Source organism: Polypterus senegalus, chromosome 5 (genome assembly GCF_016835505.1).
Source record: "Polypterus senegalus isolate Bchr_013 chromosome 5, ASM1683550v1, whole genome shotgun sequence".
NCBI lineage: Eukaryota > Metazoa > Chordata > Cladistia > Polypteriformes > Polypteridae > Polypterus > Polypterus senegalus.
Window position 1 is genome coordinate 106,372,544 of NC_053158.1, and position 26,304 is coordinate 106,398,847.

The following is a 26,304-nucleotide window of genomic DNA, read 5'->3' on the forward strand; positions in this document are numbered from 1 at the left end:
CTACCTGGTCAACATTGGGCTGCATCACACTAGTAAAAATGTTAATTCAATGCAATTAAAAGCTACATTTGTAGTGTTTATTGTGTGTAATTCCAAATTAAAAAAAAATACTTGTTGGCTTAAAGCCCATTAATAATGGTGATAAAAGAGCACCTTAGTAATGAAAACGGCAGTCCCAATAAGTGAGCAAAATTTAGGATGCTCGTTCAGACAGGTTCTTGATTTGCTGTATTGTGCAAGGTCTGATATGCTGTTTTATGCCATCGATATATTTATTCATCGTACATTTATACTTTGGGTTTAATACAGTTTAAAAGATGCCCAAATTTCCCATTAACCCCGAATTGGAAAATCCCGACAAAGAACACTATCTACCAGCTTCTGCAGGATTCTATGACACGCACTTTTTAAATGGCACCGTTAATTGCTTAGTACATTCAAATTACTGTACATGTAATCAATTTGTATGCTTACCTATGATGTCAAACGCATACTGTGTATTATAGTGATTTACTATAGTACCAGGAGCTTTAAATGATTAACAGAACTTTTCATGTTCCTACTTCAGCATAGCACAGGATCAGACCTATCTCCCAATTTTGCTTCACATCAACTGAGTTTGTAGGCTAAACGTGTCATAATCCCAAAATTATAACACTTCGCTAATTGTCGTCTGCAGCTGACAGCGCCTCTTACTGAAGGTGTGTTTACTCCTATAGTCTGGCAAAATGAGAAAAAAAAACGATTGGACAGTTACCTGTACTGTCTAACAGTAAACACGCAGTCTTCTGAGAAATCTGGCAATCTGGTGCACAAGTATTTGCGCAAGGGCTCCTGTGGGAACGTGTGCTGCTCACGAACGGCAGTCGTATCGTCCATCATGTTTAAATTACTTTTTCACCGCAAGTAACAACAGACGACGTTTAAAGTCCACTCTGCCTGTGTGCGCTTGCTAAAACTACCGTACGTCATTACATCGCGCGAATGACAGAGTTCCGAAGGCATAATATTACTAATAAAAATACTGTATTAGGTCATTTTAGTATTTACTGTAGTTAGGTCAGCACCCCATCATAATCCAAATGCAAACAATGGCCATTAGTAATTTTATTCCATGTTTTCATTTATTAAATACTATGTCCATTGAAATAGAAAAAAGCCCTTACCGAGTTGCTAATACATGCTAAAAGCACACAGCTGAGACGGGTCACTAAGTAAGGGGCGTTGTTTAGACCGAAATAGTCTGCGGTGCACGAATGTCTGTGAAATATTTTGGCTGAACGAGTGCATTAAATAAGACAACGATGCGTTTTACGCTACCGTTAATTTGTAAACTGAGTTCATGTGTATTAGGCTAGCACAACGTATTTTTACATCGAGCCTTCTGACTACAAAGGAAGCTTGATAAAAGTAAAAGGGTAAGAAAAACTGGTGTTACTAAGAGGCACCTTCGCAGATACTGCCGAGTTAGGGAGGACGAGGAACTGAATGGGGCAGTGTGCAGTATTTCTAGATGTGTTGATTTTCTGGAAACCTTAACCGGAGCTTGGAGATCAAGAGTAATATTCTACAGTACAGACCAATCTACAGAAATTATACCACCCCCGGTATAAATGGAAAAGAACGAAGTCGCATTGTCTGCCTTGACAGAAAGTATGAAACAGTATTTTAACAACTGCCGCAACAGACTGAGAGATGAAAATTTTAACAACCCCAAACTTTTATGTAGTATTAAAGCTACATTATCAAAGAAGAGTACTGATCTTGTCACTCGATATTCCTGGAAATTACTATTTATTTTTAGTATTAAATAAGAATTCGAAGACTTCAGTCTGAGAAGACGGCTTCTGGATCTAGCAGCACTGGATTATATCATTGTTGTTGTGACAGTCGTTTTAGTGAACTGGCATTAATGACTGAACAGAATTTTTTAGCATTGATTTATAAACTTAGTTACCACCCCAAATTCTGGAATATTCTCCCTGCAATTTTGATAAAGAATTCGGATCAAGCCTATTTTGGCCTTTTCTGCACTCATTGGATCTTCTGCTGCTTGGGCACTTCATGTTGCTTTTTAATATTAGAGGCAATCTATAAGATTTGTCAAGTATGTTTGTAGTTATATTAAGTTTTATTTTTAAATGGAATGTAACTTTTAAGTACATTAGGCCCAAATATTATGTATCAAATGTCACAAGAATGTCATCCCTCACGCTAACTTCTGTCAATCCATTCGTTTTCCATTTCTGCGCCCGGAAGGATTTTTCAATCTAGGAACTGTAGTGCGTTTGTTTATGATTTCCGGGGGAATTATATTGCTGCTGGTAGAGCTACGCCTAGCCGGTAACACGACCGAAGACGACGTGTCTTTAGGTTTGGTTGTTTAATTGCCGTGTATCGGAACAGCATGTCTACCATCGAGGAGCTGAAAGACAGAATCAAAGAGCTGGAAAATGAGCTCTTGCGGTGTAAAGAGAGCCATCACACCTGTGGCGGTGGGGAGTTACTTCACAGACCACGAATTGAAAAGATGAGTGCAGAGGTGGTGGATTCAAATCCTTATAGGTAAGCAAATGACAGCTGCTTTTTTCCCTCCTTTTGATTTACTTATGTTGTAATGTTACCTTTTCCGATGTTTAAGTTATGATTATATAGTGTTTTATAATTGAGAAACCGACTTTAGTTCAACGAATTATATCACTTTATTAAACTAGTTTGTTTGGAAGTTCCTGTTCCAAACATTAGTTCTATTTTTGTAGGCATCTGTAATATTAATATGATACAGTGTAATCCAAATTGTATTTTTATGTAGCTTGTCATTGGTTAGACTCTTTCTCCAGAATCGAATACATGTTCCCAGTTCTATTCCGACTATTAAATTACATAATTTCATCCAAACAAGAAAAAAAAAAAGAGTGAAAGTTGAAACGTATGATTCAAACTGTGTTCCCAGTGGCTCACTGTGTAGAGCTGGTGTTTCAAGAATCCAGCATCCTGAGTTCGATAACTCGTACTTGAGCATTATCCGTTTGGAGTTTGCATTGCCTCATTGAGTGTGAATTAGCTTTTCTCCCGAGAGTTCTGTTTTTCTTATGCATTCTCAAAAACGTGCTGGTAGGTTTAATTGTCGATTCCAAGCTGGTATAGTGGGCTAGTGTGCCTTACGATCGACTAGTACCTGGCGCTCCATATTGTGGGCTTTTGTCACTCAATCCATGCATCTGTTTATCCAACTAGTCTATCCAAAGTAGTGTCCAAACTGGAGCCTATCATAGGAGTCATAGTGCGCAAGGCAGGAACAACTCCCGGACAGGGCGCCAAGCTCTCGGTGACCTTTAATTGTATTAAGCAGGCCTGAGAATGTTATACAAGTTGTACTTTCCTTTAATTGTATTAAGCAGGCCTGAGAATGTTATACAAGTTATACTTTATTCAGATATAAAATTGTCGGAGGATTACTGAAGGCGCAGATTCACTGATTCGTAAATTACGTCAAGGAATATAATTAAATCACAAGTCCGTGCCAATAACTACGTATAATAGCTAATATGTTGATGGTGAAGTCATGTTAAATTATGACTTCTTCAGTTGATACTACTGTACGTATGATTAAATTATTGTGCTTATAGTCGTAATTTGTTTAGAAGCAAGACTATTTCTTCCATTAATCAGACCAGTCTGTCAGACAGCTGGAGTAAGCAGTTCATACCCCTTTAAATCACTGTGATAATATAATTATTTTGTTTACTGATTGTTTTCTTTGAAGAGGAATTTTTACAGAGATTTTTTTTATTCTCACCAGATCTTGTGTAGAAAGCCTTATAAAACCTTTTTTTATCATTTTTTACAATAATAAATGAAACTTTTTTTTTCAGTCGTCTAATGGCTTTGAAAAGAATGGGAATTGTTGAAGATTATGAGGTAAATTCAAGACTGTTCTGCATGCGTTTGAAGCATTTTTAGTTAATTTGTATCTTCCATAATAATGTATTTTAAATTACCTGTGAATTATGGTGTTTTAACAGAAAATACGCACATTTTCTGTGGCTGTCGTTGGTGTTGGAGGAGTTGGTAGTGTCACCGCAGAAATGTTGACAAGGTGTGGCATTGGTAAGGTAATATCCTATTTTCATATTAATACTTTTACACTGATTTAAATTTTTACATATGCCATGCATGATAAAAACTATTGGTTATAGTAGACTTTTAAGCAAATACTGTAGCTGAAGACGGATTAAATTTTTAAGTTAGAATTTTGTTCAAATGTGTTGCATGTCACCATTTCCCTTGTTACCCCTCTGCCTTTGTAATAAGATGTTCTCTGCAAATCGTAATTTTTATAATACATTATAGTTGAATTAAGTCTTTGATTTTCTTTTTCTACTAAATGAATATTAACCATTGCAAAAAATTACATTTAAGAACCCCTGTAACCTGAGGTTAGAATAAGTTCACTGGTGTACTGTATTGTGAAAAGGCGCCTAAAAAAGGTTGGGCATCTAGCTGTTAAACGTTTACTTCCAATGTCCACAAAATTTTGGTGGGGTGGGGAAACTGGCCAACTTAGTTGGGCTGACCAAATGGCTGTTAAAGTAGCCAACAGAGAAAAGAAAATTGAATTTAAAATTGAGCAGTGATATGATTAGTTATAGACTATTTATCAATTTATTTGTTTCAGTTATTACTTTTTGACTATGATAAGGTTGAGCTGGCAAATATGAACCGGTTATTTTTCCAGCCACACCAAGCTGGACTGAGTAAAGTTGAAGCTGCAGAACATACTCTCAGGTAAACCTTCAGGTTTTTTTTTTTTTTTAAATATTGCACATAATCTTGCTTTGCTTTGAATTTTTTTTAATTGACATATGAGTGAAAGGCCTTGTGTAAAATAACATTAATTCATTTACTTAAGTTACATATTATAATGGAGTGAGTCTACTGCTACTGGTTTTTATGTTAAGTTAATTTTACCTGGTTAACTAAACCATATTTTACAAAATTTGTTGCCATATTTAAATGTTACATTAAATTATAAAACTCAGTCCATAATCATTCTAATGGGATATTTTCATACACCTTCTTTTATCGATATCTGTCCAGCATGAACAACTTTTTTTCGTGATGTTCACTGACTCTTATTCCAAAAACCAGTAGTAATCCATATGTTTTCTAGATTCCGACCATAATAATATTTCAGATGCTGTTGTGTGAAGTGTTAAAAAGGAAAGCAATCAGTGATTGTGTCTAGTCTGTAATCAAGAAGATTATTTCCACTTTAATGAACTCATGTTTTGTAAAAAATCAGAGGACCTTTTAACAGAGTCTTACAGAAAAAAGAATCCTTAGTATGGTAATGTTTGTAATACATTTTGTTCACAGGCTGTTGAGATTTAGAAAATTTGTAAATGGAGGAAGTAAAGAGGCATATGTCAAATGACTGAAGTATATTTAACTGAAGTTATATATATATATATAACAGCCCAGGGCTCTAAAGTGTGCATTGTCTAGTTGTATAAATTACATAATATTTCAAGCAGAAAGTCAAATTATTTTTACAATGTATAGTAAAAAAAAATCTTTAGGCTGTCCAGAGTTCTTTGGCCTTACAAAAGTATGCTAAATTTAAATACTAATTTAAATGGTAATTCCAACGTACTTTGTTTAAAATTGTCAGTTAGATCATTCTAGAGTTAATGCTCTGTCTTAAAATGTACTTTGTATTTTGAATTTGATTCAAACCTAGTATCTCATGTGCTGTACAAAAATGTTCAAACTTCCATATTGGGCTTTGTCAGTTTTTTGTAATAATGTTTGAACTTTATTTTTACCATAAGTTCATGAAATTAAAGAGCTTAGAAGGTTTCAATATTAGACAGTGACATGTCAGTGAAGTACATGGAAAAAGCAAAGGGAAATATGGATAAAAGTCCTAAATCTAAGAAATTACCGAAGTGGGAATATCAATCCTTTTTTAATATAGGTTTTAAGTATTTAACTATAAAGAGGAACTGTCCAGGTAGAGCCAAAATTCCAAAACTTCCTGAAAACACCAAGGCATCTAGATGACTTTACATGTTGCAAATTACTGTGTTTGATGTGTAAGGATGCAGGAAAAGGCCTAAAAATATCTACAAGAAGTTTAATTTATACTAATCTGTATTTTCTTTCAACAGGAATATTAATCCTGATGTTCAGTTTGAGACACACAATTATAACATCACAACAGTGGATAATTTTTCACATTTCATGGATCGGATAAGGTGAAATCAATTTCCTTTTTCTAGCACCTTTATTACAAAAAATTTACAGTGCTGCTTGAAAACATGGGGATATTTCATTTTTAACATTTTTAAATAGATACATTAATTTTATCTAAAATTCTATTTTTTATTGAAAATGAAGCACATATACAAATCTAAATTGATTGATTAGTTATTAAATGAATTTAACCACCTGTATCAGCTGACTGTCCTTATTTATCCCAGCATTCCTCCATCTTATGCAACAAACGCTGAATAAATTGTGCAGGTGTGTTAAAATATGTTGCTTCGGTGCTGTAACAGTAGTCGTCTTATTTGAGATAAGGTATTTAACAGGAGAGTGGTTGTTTAGCTTATGCATGTAAGAATTTCATTGTACTCTGTACACATGACAGTAACAAGACATGTTTTTTGCTAAAATATTAAAATGAAAATCGGAGTATAATGCACAAAAGTGAAACATATTCAAACAATATTGATTTTTTATTTTTTTATTTTTACAAGATTCTTCACAAATGAATGAGAAGAGAGACAGGGTTTTCAATGCAAAATCTCAATCCAGTTTGAAAGCCTTTCACCTTTTATGATTCTCTGATTGAACTGGAATCATGTACCTTTCAACCATCCCTTTAATAAAAGAAAAAGAAAACATAAATATTTTACAGCTTTCTGCAGTGGTACATTACTTACATTTTATAACTCCAAAAACTAGATTTTATTACATACTTGGTGTGATTTTAATTAAAAAAAACCTAATGATCTTCAAAGCTTGTTTCAATAATACCTTGAGAGTGTGACTCCCATGAACTGTTAGACATTTAACTTACACACTCTCGGAGAGAAGTAATATTAAATAACTAAATTTGCAGCCACATAATCCAGTTATTACATTAATAATAGCAGTGTGGTGCAATGTTGTAGCATTGCCTCCAAATAGGTTTAGGAATGCTATTTTCATGTTCTTGGGTGTTTCCTTCCTGAGCTTTGGCCTGACGTCAGTATGAGTTGAGTGTTTAGCTGTGTCCTGTTTATATGTTTATGTTGCTTTCCGGTCTTATTCATTTTAGCAGCTTGACACTCTGTGTAACCAGGTAATGAAAAATACTAGAGATAAATTAAAGTTCAACTGAAGAGAGCTTTAAATGTTCTTGGCAGTATACCAGAAACCTGGCAGGTCTTTTGTGGTGGCATATAAATTAAGTTTTGAAGAAAAACATTTTGTGAAAATGTTTTTTTTTTTTTTTTTTAAAAAAGTTTGAACAAAAATATGTAAGGCAAATTCATGTTCTGTATTTAATATAAAATAATTTAAAGGAATCTCTTCAGATGATCCTAAAATTAATATTGCACATTTTATTTCCTCAGTAATGGGGCACTGGAAGAGGGGAAGCCAGTTGATCTTGTTTTGAGCTGTGTTGACAACTTTGAAGCTCGTATGGCAATCAACACTGTAAGCATTACATTGTAAATCCAGTCTAATACTTTCTTGTTTAGATAACTTTATGTATTTAGAACTTAAAAGGCAGCACATAAATTACACATTATTACTTAATATGGTTATTAAAGTTATGAAACTGAATTTTATAATCACTGGTGATTGCAGTTTAGAAAGCTGAGAAAAAGATGAATTTTGAAATGGTACCTTTAGTATACGTATTTTAATGCTTAGAACTATGCTTTAACATACAATAGAGTTTAAAATAAAATGTTTTCAAACAATTCTAACATACCAGACAATTGCATGCAATTGAATGCTATGTTGAGTTTTAAAATTTGTCTGACTCTTAGATCCAATATAAGAGTACATAGAATATTAAAGTTAGATTATTTTCATGCATATTTTCACGAAAATACAAACAGAAAATGACAAAACAGAATAGATTAGTTTTTTTTAATACTATACTATACATACATACTACAGCTGGTTAGAATTTTACATACACTTAAGGTGAATTCTTTAAAACTCACTTTATACCCCTTCCACATATTTTATACGTACAAACTATTCATTAGCATATCGTTTAAGACCTCTACTTTGTGCCGGGCAAAAGTAATTTTTTCAACAATGTTCACAGACTGATTATTTCACTTTTAATTGACTTTATCACAGTTTCAGTGGGTCACAAGTTTAACATACCCACAAATTTTGGGAAGCCTTCCACTGCCTTACAATAAATTGCTAGCGTTATGTATAATTCCTCCAGACAGAACTGGTGTAACTGGGACCGGTTCATAGGCCTCCTTGCTCACACACCCTTTTTCAGTTCTGCCCACATATTTTTAATCGGATCGAGGTCAGGGCTTTGCGATGGCCACTCTTATACTTTGACCTTGTTCTGCCACAAATTTGGAGGTATGCTTGGGGTGATTGTCCATTTGGAAGACCCATTTGCGACTGAGTTTGAACTTACTTGCTGCGCTCTTGAGATGTTGCTGCATTATTTTCCTTCCTCATGATGCTATCCATTTTGTGAAGTGTGCCTGTGACCCACCCCCATGCTTGATGGTTAGGATGGTGTTCTTTGACTTGCAAGCCTCACTCTTTTTCCTCCAAACAGAATGATGATCATTATGGCCAAACAGTTTGATCTTGGATTCATCAGACCAGATGAGATTTCTTCAGAATGCAAGATCTTTGTTCCCATGTACCATTGCAAACTGCAGTCTGGCTTTTTTATGGTAGCTTTGGAACAGTGGCTTCCTCCTTGCTGAGTAGCCCTTCAGGTTATGTCGATTATAAGACTTGTTTTACTGTGGATATAGGTACTTGTCTACCTGTTTCCCCCAGCATCTTCACAAGGTACTTTGGTGGTGTTCTGGGATTAATTTGCACTTTGCATGCAAAAATTTGTCCTTTCTTTAAGAGACAGAATGAGTCTCTTTCCTGAGTGGTATGACTGCTGTGTGGTCCCATGGTATTTATACTTGTGCATTATTGTTTGTACAGATGAACATGGAACCTTCAGACATTTAGACATTGTTCCCAAGGATGAACCAGATTTGTGGAGGGTCCACAATTATTTTGTGAGATTTTGGCTAATTTCTTTTGAATTTCTCATTATCTCAAGCAAAGAAACAGTGAGTTTGATGATAGGCCTTAACATACATTCACATGTTGACTTCAGTTAGGCTAATTGGCAATCAGAAGCTAATTGTCTAAAGACTTGACATTTTCTGGAATTTTCCAAGCTGTTTAAAGACGCAGTTAACACAATGTTTGTAAACTTGTGACCCAGGGGAATTGCAATATAGTCAATAAAAAGTGAACATTGTGGGGAAAAAGTTACTTTTGTCCTGAACAAAGCAGATGTTTCAAACAATGTGCTAAATTTATAATATGTTTAGTATAAAATCTGTGGAGGGGTTATAAAGTGAGTTTAAAGTATTCACACTAAGGCTTTGTTCACACGGGCATTAAAATCGAGCGGTTTTTTTGCGTTCGTAGCGTCCGGTGAGCGCGGATCAAGCGCCGAGTGTTTTCTACACGTAGGAGTCAATGAGAGTGTTCACACGGGCTTTGGCGACGTGCGTTTGTCCGGCAGCGCGTTTATACAGCATCAAAAAAACGTTGCATGCAGCTTTTTCTTGGCGTTTAAAACCCAACAAACGCAAGGAAACCGCTTCTAGTTCGTTTTCTGCGCGTTTATTTTACGCTTCGGAGGACCGGATATATCCCATGATATTAATATTTTTATGTTTTCATATACAACATATATATTTTCATATCGCTTATTTTTTTATTGTCTCATGTAATTTGTAAACCATGAACCTATTAATTTATGTTCTAATATAATATTTGATAACGATTATGTAGGGGGTCAATCCATGGCGGGGGGGCATTTCAGTGCATAACACCGGTGTAAGCGCACACTCGACTACTGTTTCCTTACCTCAAAGTGACAAGTAGTCTCTCTTCGGGCTAACACCAAGTCGCATATTGGTTGATCGGCGTGCAATGTGGCATTGCACCAGCTGCAGCAGACAATCAAAAGTGGAAACTGACATCCGACAGTAATTAAAAAACTTGCGCGGAAATTTTCGCATTTCTTCATAAAGCACAAAAAACTTCCTTTAACCCAGTGTTTCTCAAATAGTGGGCGCCCCGTGGCTCCGTCAAGGAGGTCGCGTTTGACCTCGGGAACATGCTTTTTATTTTTCTTTTAAATTTTTTTTGAATTTAGAATGCACTTTAAATCTTTTCTGTTACATTTAATAAAGCTATTCTTTGTTGTAAATTGGTCCATATTTCTTTCTTTTTTATTCTCTTATACGTTAATAAGGATACAGTGTTATGCAGAGGTGTACTTATAACAATTTTATAGACAAATGATACTATTTATAGTCGCGGGGGGCGCAAGATGTTTTCTTCTTCCTAGGGGGGGCATGACAGAAAATAATTGAGAAGCACTGCTTTAACCCGACGTTGTGCAGTCAGAGGATGAACCCAGTAGCGGCGGCGATGTTTTCTCTCCCTACGTCGCCGTATTACGAGTATTTTTAAAACAAGAAGATTAATATCTAACATAGCAAAATGGTCCATATTGAAAGGAGGCACCTCAAATAAAACGACAAGGGCTTTCATATCCAGTTCCCGACACTGCCTCCACAGGTTAACACACAAACTACAATTTGGGCTGCAGGCTGGCGTTAGACAGAGACAAACGAACGCCGGTGTAGAAGTCAATCGATCGCCACCACAAAATGCAACATAAACGTCTAGGACGTTCAGAGTAAGTTCGTTTATCCAAAAACTTAACGCCCGTGTGAACAAGGCCTAAGTGTATGTAAATGTCTGACTTCAAATGTACACTACAAGTCAAAAGTCTGCACTCACCATGACATTTGCACGTTTTGATAGAAACTGTTACCTTTTTTTTTTTTATTTTATTTTATTTTAATAATGATACCATTATATTGATTTAAAAATAAAGCCAAGCCAAAGATTACAATATGCAAGCTTTCGAGACAACTCGGGCCCCTTCTTCAGGCAAGATGTAATTGGGTCAATCCATGTGACACATTGCCAAGAAACTGAAGATTTCATACAACGATATCTATTACTGTCTTCAGAGAACAGGGCAAACTAAATAATAAATTAAAAATTATTTCAAGTAGTAACAGTCATTAGCAACAGTAATGTCTTGGTTATATTTTTAAATCAATTTAATGATACCTTGATTTAAAAAAAAAAAAAAAACAGTGTCAGTTTCTAGCAAAATATGAATGTCCTGGTGTGTTCAGACTTTTGACTTGTAGTGTACATGAATTTATGCAGCAATTTTTATTTATTTATTTATTTTAAATAAAGGCATGCAATGAACTTGGACAAATATGGATAGAGTCTGGCGTCAGTGAAAATGCTGTTTCTGGACATATTCAGCTCATCATTCCCGGAGAAACAGCTTGCTTTGCTGTAAGTGTTAATCTTGTATTTTTTGCTTTAAATATTAATTGGCAATTTTGTAATGAGTCTCATAAGTGGCTTAATATTTGCCTTGTGTGTGAGAACATTTTTCCCGTATTTTGCTGTAGTTTGTGTTCTGTGTTGGTAATGTAATTTCTTTCATGTACAATTCTTTGTGAAAGTGTTGAAACTCTTGGTACATTTTTCATATTACAGTATCTAAAATACAATTCACAATGCATTAAGTTAGAAATTTGGGCCACTATTATATGCTCTATACACATTTCTTTAACAATCTCAATGTTAAAAAAATCGTTCAGCCAGGTACACAATGATTGGATGTTATAAATGTGGTTCCATTTTTTTTGGCAAAGTATTTGTTGTTTAAAGCTGTCTGGAACTTAATTTTGGACTGCAGCTTTCAAACAAACTTTCTTTCAAATTTAAGTCTGCACTGCTCAGGGTCTTTCACATTCATTTGCTTAGCCACTTCATTCTTGCAGTTTATCTTAGGCTTACATAATATCTTGCAGGTAAATGTATTTTATTCACCCAGATTTATGGGGTATGGGGAAAAAATTCTTGCATTTGATGGGGCTTGACACCATATTAGCACAAAAGCTTCACGAAATAAAATGGTTCCAACAATAGACTTCATTGTAGAGATGTTTTTTAGCCGGATCATATACTTAGTTGATTTACAATACACATACCTCTTTGTTTTGGCACCAGTAATTTGCTGTTTGGTTCAATCTAACAGCATAACTTCACACATCCATGCTTTGTTGTTGTCCGTATATTTCTGTAAATTTTAACTAAACAGTGTTTTACATCAGAGAGCTATTAAGCAAGAAAATAGGATTGTATTCATATTTCTCTTATTTTCAGAAACACTTTCAAAATCAAAGGAGCAAACTCATTTGAATGCATTTGAACTGTGTTTTCAGGTAGCAGAATATTAAAAATTTACATACAAAGACTGCATTGTATTACGGTATATTAACTGACTGCAATTTATTATTTTGACATTTTATTACTAATTTTAGTGTTTTAGAACTTTGAAAATTAATTATGATGATATGGTTCCCACAGTGCGCACCCCCCCTCGTAGTAGCTGCCAACATAGATGAAAAGACACTCAAGCGAGAAGGGGTGTGTGCAGCAAGCTTGCCCACAACAATGGGGGTCGTTGCAGGACTTTTAGTGCAGAATGTGCTCAAGTAAGTAATACTGAATTAAACCTTTGTTTTTTCCCCCAACATAATTACATTTGTATGTGAAAGAATATAAATCTCTTTTTATAATTAATTAAAATTTTTTTTTTTTTTTAAAGATATCTGTTGGGATTTGGGTCAGTCAGTTATTATTTGGGGTACAATGCAATGCAAGATTTCTTTCCCACAATGACTATGAAACCAAACACACAGTGTAATGATGTGCACTGCAGAAAGCAACAAGAAGAGTACAAAGTAAGTAATATTCCTATTCCTAGTCCTATTAGTTACTTTCCTCAAATGTCCTACTGAGAATACCCGTTTAAATTCATGACTATTTTAAAACCTATAAATCTTTGTAGATAAAACTCTAGGTACTGGACTAGATACATATTGGAAACACTCTTGTATTTGCCATGGAGATTGATGAGATTTTTTGATAAGTTACTTGAATCAATTTATTTAAACAATGTAGCCCAAAATAAAAGGTTTGTACTTTAGTCTTGATTCAGCCCTTTCTGTTGAATCCTATACTTGGTTCTTCTTCTCAGTGTTTAAGTCCCTCTGACCAGAATCAAATACAAACATTTTTGGTACTGTAATACAATTGTTGTATTAGAAATGACAAATTCTTCATTCAGTTAGTTTAACTTGCACTTCAGTGCTCTTTCACAGCATATTCAGACACCAATAAAGATACTGATACTTGTTCTTCAAATTCTCACCCATCATCATGTAGACATTTGGGATCATTAGTATAGAGACAATTGGTGATAAGTTGCCTGCTTAGTACATCCTGGCCTTGAATTTCCCATGCAGTCCTGACTTGTGTGCCATTGCTAACCAAGCCTCCATCTCATAGGTGGTTGCCAGAATGGCTTTAGCATGACTCAATATGAATTGAAACCTTGGTAATGTTCTTGATTAGCTTCTTGACAATGAGAAGCATTGGATGACTGTCCATGGTAAAGCTGAGTTGTCAACTGTGCTGTGCTTTGGGCTAGTATTGGCAATCGGAAGGTTGCCGGTTCAAATCCCGTAAATGCCAATAGGGACTCTGCTCTGTTGGGCCCTTGAGCAAGGCCCTTAACCTGCAATTGCTGAGCGCTTTGAGTAGTGAGAAAAGAGCTATATAAATGCAAAGAATTATTATTATGTACTGCATGAATGTAGGAGTAAGTAAGATCATATTCAGTGTATTTTAAGGTGACTGTTGGTGTTAACTACAGCAATTCTCAAATGCATAAAGAACACATCCTAAAACAAATATATTTTTGTATATATGTGTGTATATGTATGTGAAACTATTTACTGTTCCTTGCATGAAGAAAAAAGAGGCTGCTAAACCAAAACAGGAACAATTGACAGAAGAAGAAGAAGAAAAAGTGATTCATGAGGATAATGAATGGGGTAAGAACTCAAGACAGATTTGTATGTACTAAGAGACATTAATAAATATTGTGGGCTTTTATTGCCAGTGTGACCACTTGTGTTCTATATGTGTCATGAACACAAACAGCCACTAGTGAATTTACTAATATTTGTGCAATTTTAAAAGCTAGTACCTAAATTATTTAAGTGTTCCATCTTGTGTACTTGTTAAAGTGCTATGAAACAGGAATGCATTAAACAATAATGTCATAAAAACATTTTTAAACCAGTAAACCTCCTAGAAAGTACAGTACATTGGGGTTGGGCTGGGGGACACTAATGAAATCAATATTTTCTGTGACCACTTTTTGCCTTCTCTTAGATCCCTTTGGATGTGTAATAAGTTGTTCTAAGCCCCTTGCAGAACTTGCTACATTTCCACTACAGACTTTGGCAGTCTTACTTGCTTCGGCCTCTGCAAGTAATTCCAGAGTAGCTCAATGATGTTGAGATGGTATGCCCCCCTTAGTGATGCCTCACTACCACCTTGCTCCCTTTTGTCATGGTGTAAAATTTATAGGTTAAACTCAAATCTACTGCAGTGTCACCTTTTATTTTGGCTGTACCTTGCACAGTTTCATTCCCACCACAGTGCTGTTAACTTTTCAACTAATCACTTTGGTTTCTTTCGTCACATTATACCATTGATTATTTGCACCTGTTTGTTATATATTGTTATAAAGACCACATGATTTTAACTGGAAAGTGGTCTATTACTATATTCGCTTCTACAGCAAAAGACAACTGAAAAGGAGGCACCAGTGCAACACATATTGTAAGCAGTGCAACATGGCAATGAATGCGTTTGGCTGCTTTGAGCGATATCATACTTTGCAGGACTTTGCTGTGTAATTTGTATGTGAAATCATATAGTATGCAGGCTCCTACAACATGCAAGACAGTAACATTTGTCAAAAATAAATATTTTTGTTGATTTGATATGTTAAACCATTGCTTTGTGTTCTTTTTTTTAAAAAAAGTTAGTTTTTGGAAAAATATTCAGCCCTGGGAGAAAAGAAACAAATAAAATTAGTCCTAAAAGAGACATTCAGATATCTTACTGTGCTGCAAAAAGAATGTTTAGAGCTCTACCCTCTTTTCTATTGACATATTCATTCAGTGTCTTAAGATTTTTGCACAATACTTTTATATATAAAATTCTTAATTACAAATTGAAAAATGATTAATTTGTTTATACAGTCTTCCAAAAAATGTTCTCATTTTTGTAGATACTAGCTACAATATTTTGTTGGCAGTACTGCTCCCCTGCTACAACATCTGGATCTTATAACAGACGACAGCGTTATGTTCAGTGTTAGTGATTAAGCAAAGGTTGGGCTGATTCCAAGAAACAGTGGAACCTTTGTGCAATACAACCATTATTTTTACAGATTTTAATTAAGGGTTGGAGGGTCATACACAAGGCAGTATTAAGGAGTGTTTACAGTCTGTACTATTCACATTTCACTATGCTTAACACCTTTCACTGACTCGGGGCTATGTCTGGTATCTAACATGGAGATTGTGTTTACACAGATTAAACTTATATTTCAGTTAATTTTATGTTCATTAACACAGGCTAAATATATTCAGGTTCCTGTAGCAATGGTATCTAGGTTGCCAGTTTATTATCTGGTGAGAGTATGTCTCTCCCTTCTGAATACAGATTTTTTTTCTGTGATTTTTCCAGTTACATTATCTTTACATACTACACAAATTAAGTATTAAAAATTCAAACGCCTGGTTCTCTGTGTATACTTTTTCCAAATGGAGATGCTTACATCTACATGCCATTCTTCTTGATACTTTACATTTGCACTAAACAGACAAAAAGTCTATGACTGGATTGATGACTATATACATAGACATCTTGAGACACAAAGTGCAAAACAAAAGGTCTGCAGTTTCACTTTTCTTCTAAAACAATCTTGGAAGATGGATGGACTTTACAATTTTACATGTGTTTATTTATTCATTAGGCATAGAACTTGTTTCAGAAATTACTGAAGAAGAACTGAAGGCAGCTTCCGGCCCTGTTCCCAACTTACCTGAAGGAATCACTGTGGCTTATACTATACCAAACAAGGTTTGTTACATGCTATACTGCTTTAAATTAGTATTTTTTTCATTGCCTTATTGGCTTTATAGTGTGCATCAACATGCATAAAAATAGTTTATACGCTTTTATACCAGAACACACTGTAAATATTTCTTAACATATACATTTTATTGAGAACCAGTTCCAACATGCTTTATTCAGCCTTCTCTGCTTCTCCCAGACTAGAAAGTATTATTTTTCGTGCTCACCAGCCTTTTATGGCTTGTGTGTAATGCTGCTCTGATAGATTCTGCTTACTTATAATTCTCTTAATTTTTTTTTTTTTTTTTATTTTTTTTTATAAAGATTTTCCAGAAGGATAATTATACAGCACTGTATATTCTTAACACACAATGGATACCAACTACATTGCAGTTTCTCATAACACTGCACAACCGAGTTTTTTCTTGTTAAACACTATTGGGTGTTTCTTATAGATTTTTGGGTGCTGATCACGAATATCACAATCTTCAGTTTTGTCGTAATTTTTTCTTATACAGTATTTGTATCCAAACATTTTCGCTCCCGTAAGTGACTTAACAACAGTTTGTACAGCCTGGGCATGTCCAGGCATGGAATCGGGCCAGGTTGGAAGCTGTTCTGTGGGAGTTGACATCCTGGGCATGGCTGGGCAGGTCTAAATGAGCTTGACGCTGTCTCGGCATGCTGTACAGGTGGCTTGCATGCGCCGATCCTGCTCGTTTGGTGTATATAGATAGTCAGTGTGTATACTGTATATAGTCTCAGTATGGTATCTGTAGCAATAGAACAGTAAGTAAGCTTGATGCTATAGACGTTTTGGTGTTGGGCGATATGTCTCGTCAATGTTATAACAGCCATTATACATTCTGCTATATTTATGGCGAATATCCACTTGCGCCACAGAGACGTTAGGTGACTGATCTTGTGAAGAAAGCTTATCACCTGTATTTCGGCTGCAAAATTGGTGATCAAGACAAGGAATTGGCGCCTCACATTTGCTGTGCGACATGTGCTGTCAGTCTGAGAGTCTGGCTCAGAGGCACTCGAAAGACGATGCCGTTTGTTGTTCCAATGATATGGCAAGAACAGAAAGACCATGTGACGGACTGTTACTTCTGTTTGACTAATGTGTCTGGTTTCTCTGCCAAAAACAAGAACTCAATTGAATATCCTAATCTGGCTTCAGCAATGAGACCCGTGCCACAGTCTTCCAGTTCCGAAACCACCAGAGGATTGGACCTTAAATGAACTAGATGAAAATACTGCAATGTGGGGTACTAACAGTGACATTGACCCGGATTTTGAACCGCGCTCATCAGGTGATCCACATCTCATAACACAGTCTGTACTGAATGATTTGGTAAGATCTGTCAAAAGCAAAAACCTTGGCTTGTGATCACAACCCGGAAGAGTGGCGCTTCTTCATTGATTCGTCAATATTAAGCCTGAAAGCTGTTCTGCTACACAATGGCAACGTTTATCCTTCAGTACCTGTTGGCTGTGTAGCACACATGAAAGAAACATATGAGAATGTGGAACTGTTGCTGAAGTTCGTCTAATATAGCAGGTACAACTGGAATATCTGTGAAGATCTTAAAGTCGTTGTTCTGTTACTAGGACTGCAGCTCGGCTATACAAAGTACTGTTGTTTCATCTGTGAATGGGACAGCAATGCCAAAGAGTCGCACTATTCTCGACAGAACTAGCCACTCCGTAAAAAGTTAGTTCCAGGACAGAATATGACACATGAATCGCTTGTCGACCCGGCAAAGATATTTTTGCCTCCTCTTCACATAAAACTGAAACTCATGAAGAATTTCTTGAAAGCACTGAACAAGGAAGGCAAAGGTTTTTCTTTCTTTAAGACAGATGTTCCCAAGAATAACTGACACCAAGATCAAAGAGGGCATTGTTGGCAATTACAGAGCCCCAAACTACATTCAGCTGGCAGACAAACTTCTCAAAGCATACAAGACAATGAAGCGCAACATGTCACTCAAGATTCATTTCCTCCACTCACACTTGGACATCTTCCCCACAAATCTCGGTGCTGTAAGTGATGAAACAATACCAGGGCAACTGGAATCCATCAATGCTTGCTGACTACTGTTGGACACTGCAACGTGATGCACCAGACATTGAATACAAAAGAGAATCGGGAGTAAAACACTTTTAATTTTGTTGAATTTAATAGCTTATGCGAAACATAAACATGACTAAATACGTTATTGTCAGTAAACATATAAATGTCCATTTCTCAGAGTTCCTACGTGATGCACACATGACGACTAATGTCTACTATTCATATTTAAGTAATTTTTAACTTGGGGATTTCTAGCACAATCCATTTGTTAAAGCATGCTCTGTATACAGTATGCTTTCCAGTGATACATGCAATTGACATTTAATTTTGTTCCACTACATTCATCCAAGTTGAACTCCCAATTGTCCTTTTTCTATTAAAAGAGGTTTGTAGTACATTACAAAAGAAAATAAGACAAGACAGGTTATGCAATCCTGGCAACAGCAGATTTTTTTTGCTAGATATACAGTGGATTTAGGTTAGTGCAACTTTCATTGTTTCCTATTTAACTTGAGTTTTCGGTTGACCATTGTGCATAGCTCAATAAACTTTACTTCTCTATAGAATTTCTATATTTTCTTTTACTACTGTCAAAGTGAGGTACTCCTCTTTGTCAGAATGTGGGGAATTAATGAGGCTATGCAGAAAAAAAGGTGTGGAGGATCACATTATTTGGTTTTTGCCAGGGATGGGAGCCGGTAGGGGACACAATGTGCCACACAAGCCTACATTGGCAGTTCTCTCTTTAACAACTGTGAAAGTATAGAGGGAAGTTTTATTTGGGTTCCCGTTGTGCACTAATGACCGCATATTAACTCTGGCATAACGGTTACAAGCCCAGGAATTATGCAGCTGGAACACAGTGTTGGAGATGGCTGGGGTGGTGACCCGGCCGGGACACCCAGTAGGACCGGAGGAGGGCTTGCACCTTCCCCAGACCATGTGGGGGCGACTGCCCAGGTACCTTTGGGGGCCACGGGTACAGAGCTTTGAAGCTCAACTCTGTGGGGGCCCGTGGTCATCGCCGGGGGCACCCCTATGCCTTTGGAGCCCTGGACCTCGGCACTTCCGCCATAACCGGAAGTGCTGGAGGGAAGACGAGCAGGGACACCCGGAGTGCTTCCGGGGATGCAGCCGGCACTTCTGCCACACTAGGGGTGTCGGTGGGAGATTGGCGGGACACACCTGGAACACATCCGGGTGCTTATAAAAGGGGCCGCCTCCCTTCGTGTGATGGCTAGAGTCGGGAGGGGAGAGAGCTTGGTGGAGAGGAGTGAAGGCGGCCTGAAGAAGTGAGGCATCTTGTTGTGACCAGAACTTTGGGGGCATGTGCACTTTATTATTGACGGTAAATATGTATAATAAACATGTGTTGGGTGACATGAACGTGTCCGCCTGTCTGTGTCCAGGCTGGCTACCTCAACAGGTATGTAGTAAACAATAAGCCAGCCTGCAGTCTGCAATTTTAAGGTAGTCAATCATTGTATTGGCTGATGGGACATCAACTTTAGGCTTAAAATAAACAGTTGCTTAAATTATTGAATGATGTGATGTTTTTTTTTTTTTTTTGGAGCTCTGTTCACAATCTACTAATGGGTTTTTGACATGTGTGATTACCATATAAATCCGTTAAATTGCCATGTTGCTGTTAATATGGATTATCAAAAAATCTTGTAATGTTCTGTCATTGAGAACAGAAAGGAGCATTTACAATAAAAAAAAATCTAATTTATTAGTATCTATACTACTGTGTATTTACCTGACAACAGATGATGTCCTTTCACATAGGAGTGTATGTTATGTATTGTCTACAATAATATCTTAATTGTTGTTTTAATGATGTGTGGGCTGAAATTATAGAGTATGTTACTCACTTTGCAAAAAACAATCCAAAACTCACCTCTCTGAGTTATGTTACATCATCAGTATGAGCCTCTCCCAATGTTCATTGTGTTAACAAGGAGTTGAGGACTCTGTTTTCTGTTTTAAAATTTCAGTGTGTTAATAATAAGCACTAACATATGAAGGAGTTCGAGGTGGTTTCATTACCCCTTCGTGGCAGTTCGCATAAGCAACACATCTTGAGTCACAACACTAGAAGCTTCAGAGGTTAACCTGATTCAAAGCCAGAGTGCAGCAGTACAAATAAATTGAGATTGAGATGAATGAGTCATGGAATATGGAGTTGGTGTGGTGAAAATTTGTCATTTCTCTATAAAATGCAATTTAAGTGAAATTGGTCCAGTACGGATCCCTGTAAGTGTCAGGCAAAAAAAAAAAAAAAATCTATGAATTATTAATCTGTTCAAACTGATCATTTTTATTTCTGTAAGAAGCATATGCCTAACGGGTGCGTTTTACTTCTCAAGCCATATTGGGTGGGGGGTCCTAAGATTCCAAAGCGCATTTCTGTCATTATTTAAAACACTCACACAGATGTCCGCCTCCTTACCTCGCTCCATCCCACGCCTATGGCTGCAGAAATTGGAGCAGGCTCTCTCTGTCACGGGTGGGGATCGATTTGTCCTTAACTCGATTTTTCTTTTTGTAAAAACTTGATTTGTATGGATTGCAATAAAATGAATAAAAAAAAGGAATTGGAGCAGGTGATGACACCAGGGAGGGAGCAAAAAAAGGCAGCATGTATTTAAAAAGAACACAGGAATTCAGAGAAGGTGAATCTCTGCATGGCACGGTGGCACAGTGGGTAGCACTGCTGTCTCGCAGTTAGGAGATCCGGGTTTGCTTCCTGGGCCCTCCCTAAGTGGAGTTTGCATGTTCTCACCATGTCTGTGTGGGTTTGTGTGTGTGTGTGCGCCCTGCATGGGGTTTGTTTCCTGCCTTGTGCCCTGTGTTGGCTGGGATTGGCTCCAACACACCCCCGTGGCCCTGTAGTTAGGATATAGCAGGTTGGATAATGGATGGATGGATGAATGTCTGCACACTGCCATTTAGAGGTGGACAGTGATGTAAATCCACTGAAGTGATTTTTTTCCTATGCAGTTTTTGGCAGAATTTTGGATTTTTACACAATAGTACAATACAGTATATGTTAAATTTTTGTCCTTGCTTGTATGCTGCAAAATTCACCTTACAGCAGAGCAGTTTAAGTTCATGCTTTACAGTTCAATTATAATTAGTATTTTATTCCTTTTTGAGTTGTATCTTGCATATTAAGGGTTAAGTGTCATGTAACAATGCTGTCATTGTAATAGTTTTGTTGGTCTTTTGTGTAAATCCTGTAGGCTTTACTCATATTTGCACTGTTTGATCTCAGCAAAACTTTAAATGGTGATTTTAACGTTTTTGTGTTATTTTACTTCAGTATTAAGTAAATAAGACCTGTTTTCCTTAAGTGTTGCTTCCTTTAATCTCCTTAGTAGGTTACAGTTAATACCCTATTGACAAGACCAAGCTAGATCAATTAGACTTTTACAGAAATGTTACTAAACGATACACAATATTATAAATATATGTATATATAATAATTTTTTTTTTTTTTTTTTTGCCAATATCGCACACCCCTACTTTCACATATGTTCTATAGATAACTTTGTTGTAATTGATTGTGAAATACCCAGTTAGTGATTTTATTTTATTTTTTTTAAATCATTGAAATTTATTTTCAGGCACAGTCATTGCTGATAGCAAAATTTCACACGTAACAGATTTTAATGAAAATAAAAGTATTTTAAAATGTGAGCTTTCTAAAGTCGCAGTTCTAAAGAGAATACTTGCTTCAAGCGCCTACGTTGTTTTCTAGTGCTGTCTTATTATACTCTAACTTGGGTGCCCGGTGATCCCCTTTGTATGTTTTCCGTGTTGTAGACCACTGGTAATGGTTACTGAAGATTTAAATATTTTATATTGAAGAAAATCGCATCTGAAAAGGACCACAAAGGAGATTTTATTTTATTTTGGATTTTTTTTTGCCTTCCATATTCTTGGCCAATTAAAAACATTTAATAACTAATATACAAATTTCAAAGTCTTGGGGGTTTTTTGTCTGTATTTTTTCCCCAGGAGCTATCAAACACATTTTTACATTGGTTTACAAAAGTATTCAAACCCTTTGAAAGTAATCATAACTTTCTGCATAACAAAATATTTCTATACATTCTGTATTTTTAATGTGAACTCTTATGCTGTAATGATATGTTTCCAACGTCAAAATAAACTGTTTTCAGTAGATATTTAACTGAAGAAGAACAACTCAAAAGTTAGTGTTTGCTTAAGTATTGAAGCCCTACACATTAATATTTTATCAAGGACCCTTATATTGCAATAACAGCCTTAATTCTTTTCGGGTAAGTATGTACAAGTTTTTCACATTGTTCAGGAGTGATTCCTCTCTGTTCTTCTTGGCAGAATTTATAGAGATCCTCTAGGTTGGTGAGATGGCACCTCTGTACAGCAGTTTTCAAATTGTGCCACACATTCACGTTGGGGTTAAGATCAGGGCTTTAACATGGCCATTCCAAAACATTCACCTTTCTGTTTTTGAGCCCTTTCAATGTCTCTCTGGCCTTTTGCTTAGGGTAATTGTCATGTTGAAAAATGAATCTTCTCCTGAGCTGTAGGTTCATAGCAGACTGAAACAATTTCTCCTGCAATATTGTGCAGTATTCATATGCATCCATTTACCCTTCCACTCTGACCAGTCCCAGCGCATGAAAAGCATCCCAAGAGTATGACGCTGCCACTACCATATTTCACTGTAGGTGTGGTGTTTCTTGAGGCACTGGCAGTGTTAGTTTTATGCCGCACTTACCTCTTTGACATCTGGACAGAATGTTTTATTTTGGTCACATCTGACCATAAAACTTTCTCCCATATCTTAACTAGGTTTTTCTCCTACTTTGTAGCAAAGGCCATACATGCTTTTTTTTGTGGACCTTCTTTGGAAATAGCGTCTTTCTTACTACCTTCCTGTAGTGGACTGTTTTATGCAGAGCTCTTGACATTGTGGACATCTGAGAGTGACGGTTGGATTTTTATTAGCCTCTCTCACCAGTCAACATCTTGCTGTGATGGCCTGTTCTAGTAAGAGTCTGGGTGCTGTGATGAACCTTCCACCACTTTCTGGTGATGGATCCAATGCTGCTTAACAGGGCATTCAAACTCTTCAATATTTTTTGTAGCCATTTCCTGCCTTGGGCATTTCAATGACTTTGGTTCTCGCAGCAGAATGTTCCTTTGTCTTTATTTTTGCAGTCCAACAAAGACTATCACCCTTACAAAGGATGCTCTTTTTATATCCAGAGAGATGTAAAGGACTCACAAGTAGTACCTAAGTATGTTTAATTATGGCCAGATGACTGTCACCTTTATGTTGTTTGTGATTAATTTGTAATTTGTCTAAACTTGGAGGTTCCAGAACACAGAGGTTTAAATACTTGAGCAGACACTTAACTTTTGAGTTTTTCTTCTTCTGTTAAATATCTACAAAAAATGGTTGATTTTTGTCTTTGGAAATATATTGTTGCAGCACAAGAGTTCACATTAAAAATACTGATTAGATAATTTTCTGTATGACAAAAGATTTGTACACATATTTATGATGACTTTCAAGGGGATTGAATACTTTTTCATGCCACTGTATGAACTGTGAAATATAACCTTAAGAAAGGGAAACATTGATTTTGATGATTCCTACTAAATAAAATTATTTTTCTGAATAAAATGAAGTGCAAACTAAATATTCTGTCAGTTACATGTACGTTCCTGCTGAGATACTTGAAACACTACTAATTAGACAGCCTCTAATGTGTGGTTCACAATGAGCCATTGATGTTAAGCGAGCAACAAACTCGATGTCGCAGGTGGGCAAATCTTGCATCCTACAAAAAGACATTGTCAAAAACATGTATAGTGATGATATAATAAAATTAATTACCACGGTAATGCTGGACAAAGTCAGTAGAACATGATGGTTTTTGTAAAAGAACTTTTTTGTTTTGTCTCAAGCTGATTTAACTATTAGTTTGCCAAACATTTTTTTCTATTAAATTCTATTTTTATTTTTGACATGCTAACTTCTGAATGGACTTAAAGGTACTTTGTGTGTGTGTGTGTGCATTCATATGGCATGTAATCATAAACATACACATTTGTTTTTGTTCTTTCCTTCCAGGAGGATGCATCAGCCAATGGAGAATCTGTTCAAGAATCTGACGAAAGTCTAGAAGAACTTATGGCACAGATGAGGAGAATGTAGAGTTATTGTTTCCTTTTATTAATCATGTTGCTAGTTGTCACTGAAAATATTGCTTGTGCTCTGCTTTTTGTTAATGTATTTACAAAAGAAAATATTTAATTTATTAGTTTGAAATGCAGCATCTGAGAACCAGTGACCACCACTGCATTAAAAAGAAACAAACTGCCCAGTTTAGTGACCTGTTCTACTGACTGACTAAAACATTTCATGTTAATGGCTTAAAAATGAATGCTTAGGAGGACTTCAGGCTCATTAGGTTACTAATATTGCTTCCAATGTAAGATAATCGTGAGGCATTGATTTAAATAAAAATTCAGCTATGCATTTCATTTTCTTTCTTTGCTCTCAGTATACTGTGTAATTTGCTTAAATGCAAGGTTTGTTTTTTTTCCATGCTTAAAGGTAACGGCATTGATCTTGCAGTATGCATTCATGAAAGTTCTGTGCATGGCACATACAGATTTGTCACACTGGCCTTTCAAAGCTTCATGGGGCACTTTTAAAAACAATGTTCGCTTAAGACAGCCACAAGGCGAATTTCTAGGAAAATTATTCAATGAACAAGGTTAATGGCGAATACAGATTTGCTTTGAAAAACACTTTATCGAATTTCACCAATTAACACTACTCCAAGAAGGCAAAGTAATACACGAGAAAAATATGAATAAGAATTACACATAAAATGGCTAATGGTGGCAGTGATGTAGCACTGTAGCTCCACATTGTTTAGAAAAACCGAGGTCTTGTCTGGGCATACTTTTATCTCCAAGACAGGAATTTCAGCACGTTAAAGTAGAAATCGTGCTTATTAATTTAAAAAAAAAAAGACAAAACACATACAGGCTATTGTTACTACCACTTTTTCCCCATTTTAGAATAGCTTCATGCTGCTTTATGTGCATAATGATGTGACTAATCAGATGTGAGTTTTATCGTACAGCTAGCACTTTGTAAAAGGAGAAAAAATGATGTGATGAATCGCCATTTAAAGCCGTGTCCTAAAAGAATAGGGGCTTTATATTCATTCTATGATCCACAGGTGTGCTTTTATGCACCCATCCATTTTCTAACTGGTTTTGTACAGTTTGCGGTCACAAGGAAAACTTTGCTTCTACCAACAGCTGCAGCAAGTAATAGTCGTGGCAAGTTTAAAAAGAAGTGGCTGTTTGGTTTGGCTAGGCTACACTGATGATGAAATGACCTGTTCCGATTGTTAATACAACATTAAAAATATTTACTGCTTCGAAGCCCAAAGCATTGCCAATTATGCCAGTTAGTAGGATGGGCAAAACAACATATTTCATTGCTAAAATACTGATATTCATATACTAAATTCGGCATTCGTTTGGTTTTTGAAGCCAATAAACCAAGTGTTCATTCATATAATCTGTAAAATGTGATAAACGTACTCGGAGCACATTTATCACAGTGTAAGGGCTTGTTGATACTTTACACTCAGAATGCGCACGTGCACGCATCATAGCTGTCAGGCGTTCCCAGCATTCATTTGACATGTTCTTTGTGCAGGTCCTCAGAAATCAACGCATTGCGTGCGCAAGTTGCAGTACCAGCAAAACGTCGGGGCACTGTGATCAAATTGGAATGTGACGTCAGA

General features: G+C 36.2%; 2 protein-coding genes across 3 annotated transcripts in view; one reads left to right on the forward strand and one right to left on the reverse strand.

Moving 5' to 3' along the window:
• acad11 (acyl-CoA dehydrogenase family, member 11) overlaps positions 1 to 965 on the reverse strand; it is a 559,410-nt gene extending 558,445 nt beyond the window's left edge. Inside the window, 1 exon segment of the mRNA XM_039754106.1 lies at positions 758 to 965. Coding sequence (XP_039610040.1) covers positions 758 to 882 — 125 coding nt within the window. The 5' untranslated portion in view covers positions 883 to 965.
• Positions 966 to 2,305: 1,340 nt separating this feature from the next.
• On the forward strand, positions 2,306 to 25,023 carry uba5 (ubiquitin-like modifier activating enzyme 5). 2 transcript variants are annotated; one of them, XM_039753193.1, is made up of 12 exons: positions 2,306 to 2,565; positions 3,876 to 3,921; positions 4,026 to 4,115; positions 4,679 to 4,788; positions 6,174 to 6,260; positions 7,626 to 7,710; positions 11,569 to 11,673; positions 12,757 to 12,884; positions 12,998 to 13,133; positions 14,207 to 14,288; positions 16,289 to 16,395; positions 24,606 to 25,023. In XM_039753193.1, exons 1-12 carry the CDS (start codon positions 2,408 to 2,410, stop codon positions 24,687 to 24,689), a joined length of 1,218 nt encoding a protein of 405 aa, XP_039609127.1. In that variant the 5' UTR covers positions 2,306 to 2,407; the 3' UTR covers positions 24,690 to 25,023. The 2 variants fall into 2 exon arrangements, with proteins under 2 accessions (XP_039609127.1, XP_039609129.1); XM_039753195.1 differs by lacking the exons at positions 2,306 to 2,565; positions 3,876 to 3,921 and having other exon boundaries at positions 4,026 to 4,110.
• The last annotated feature ends 1,281 nt before the right edge of the window (positions 25,024 to 26,304 follow it).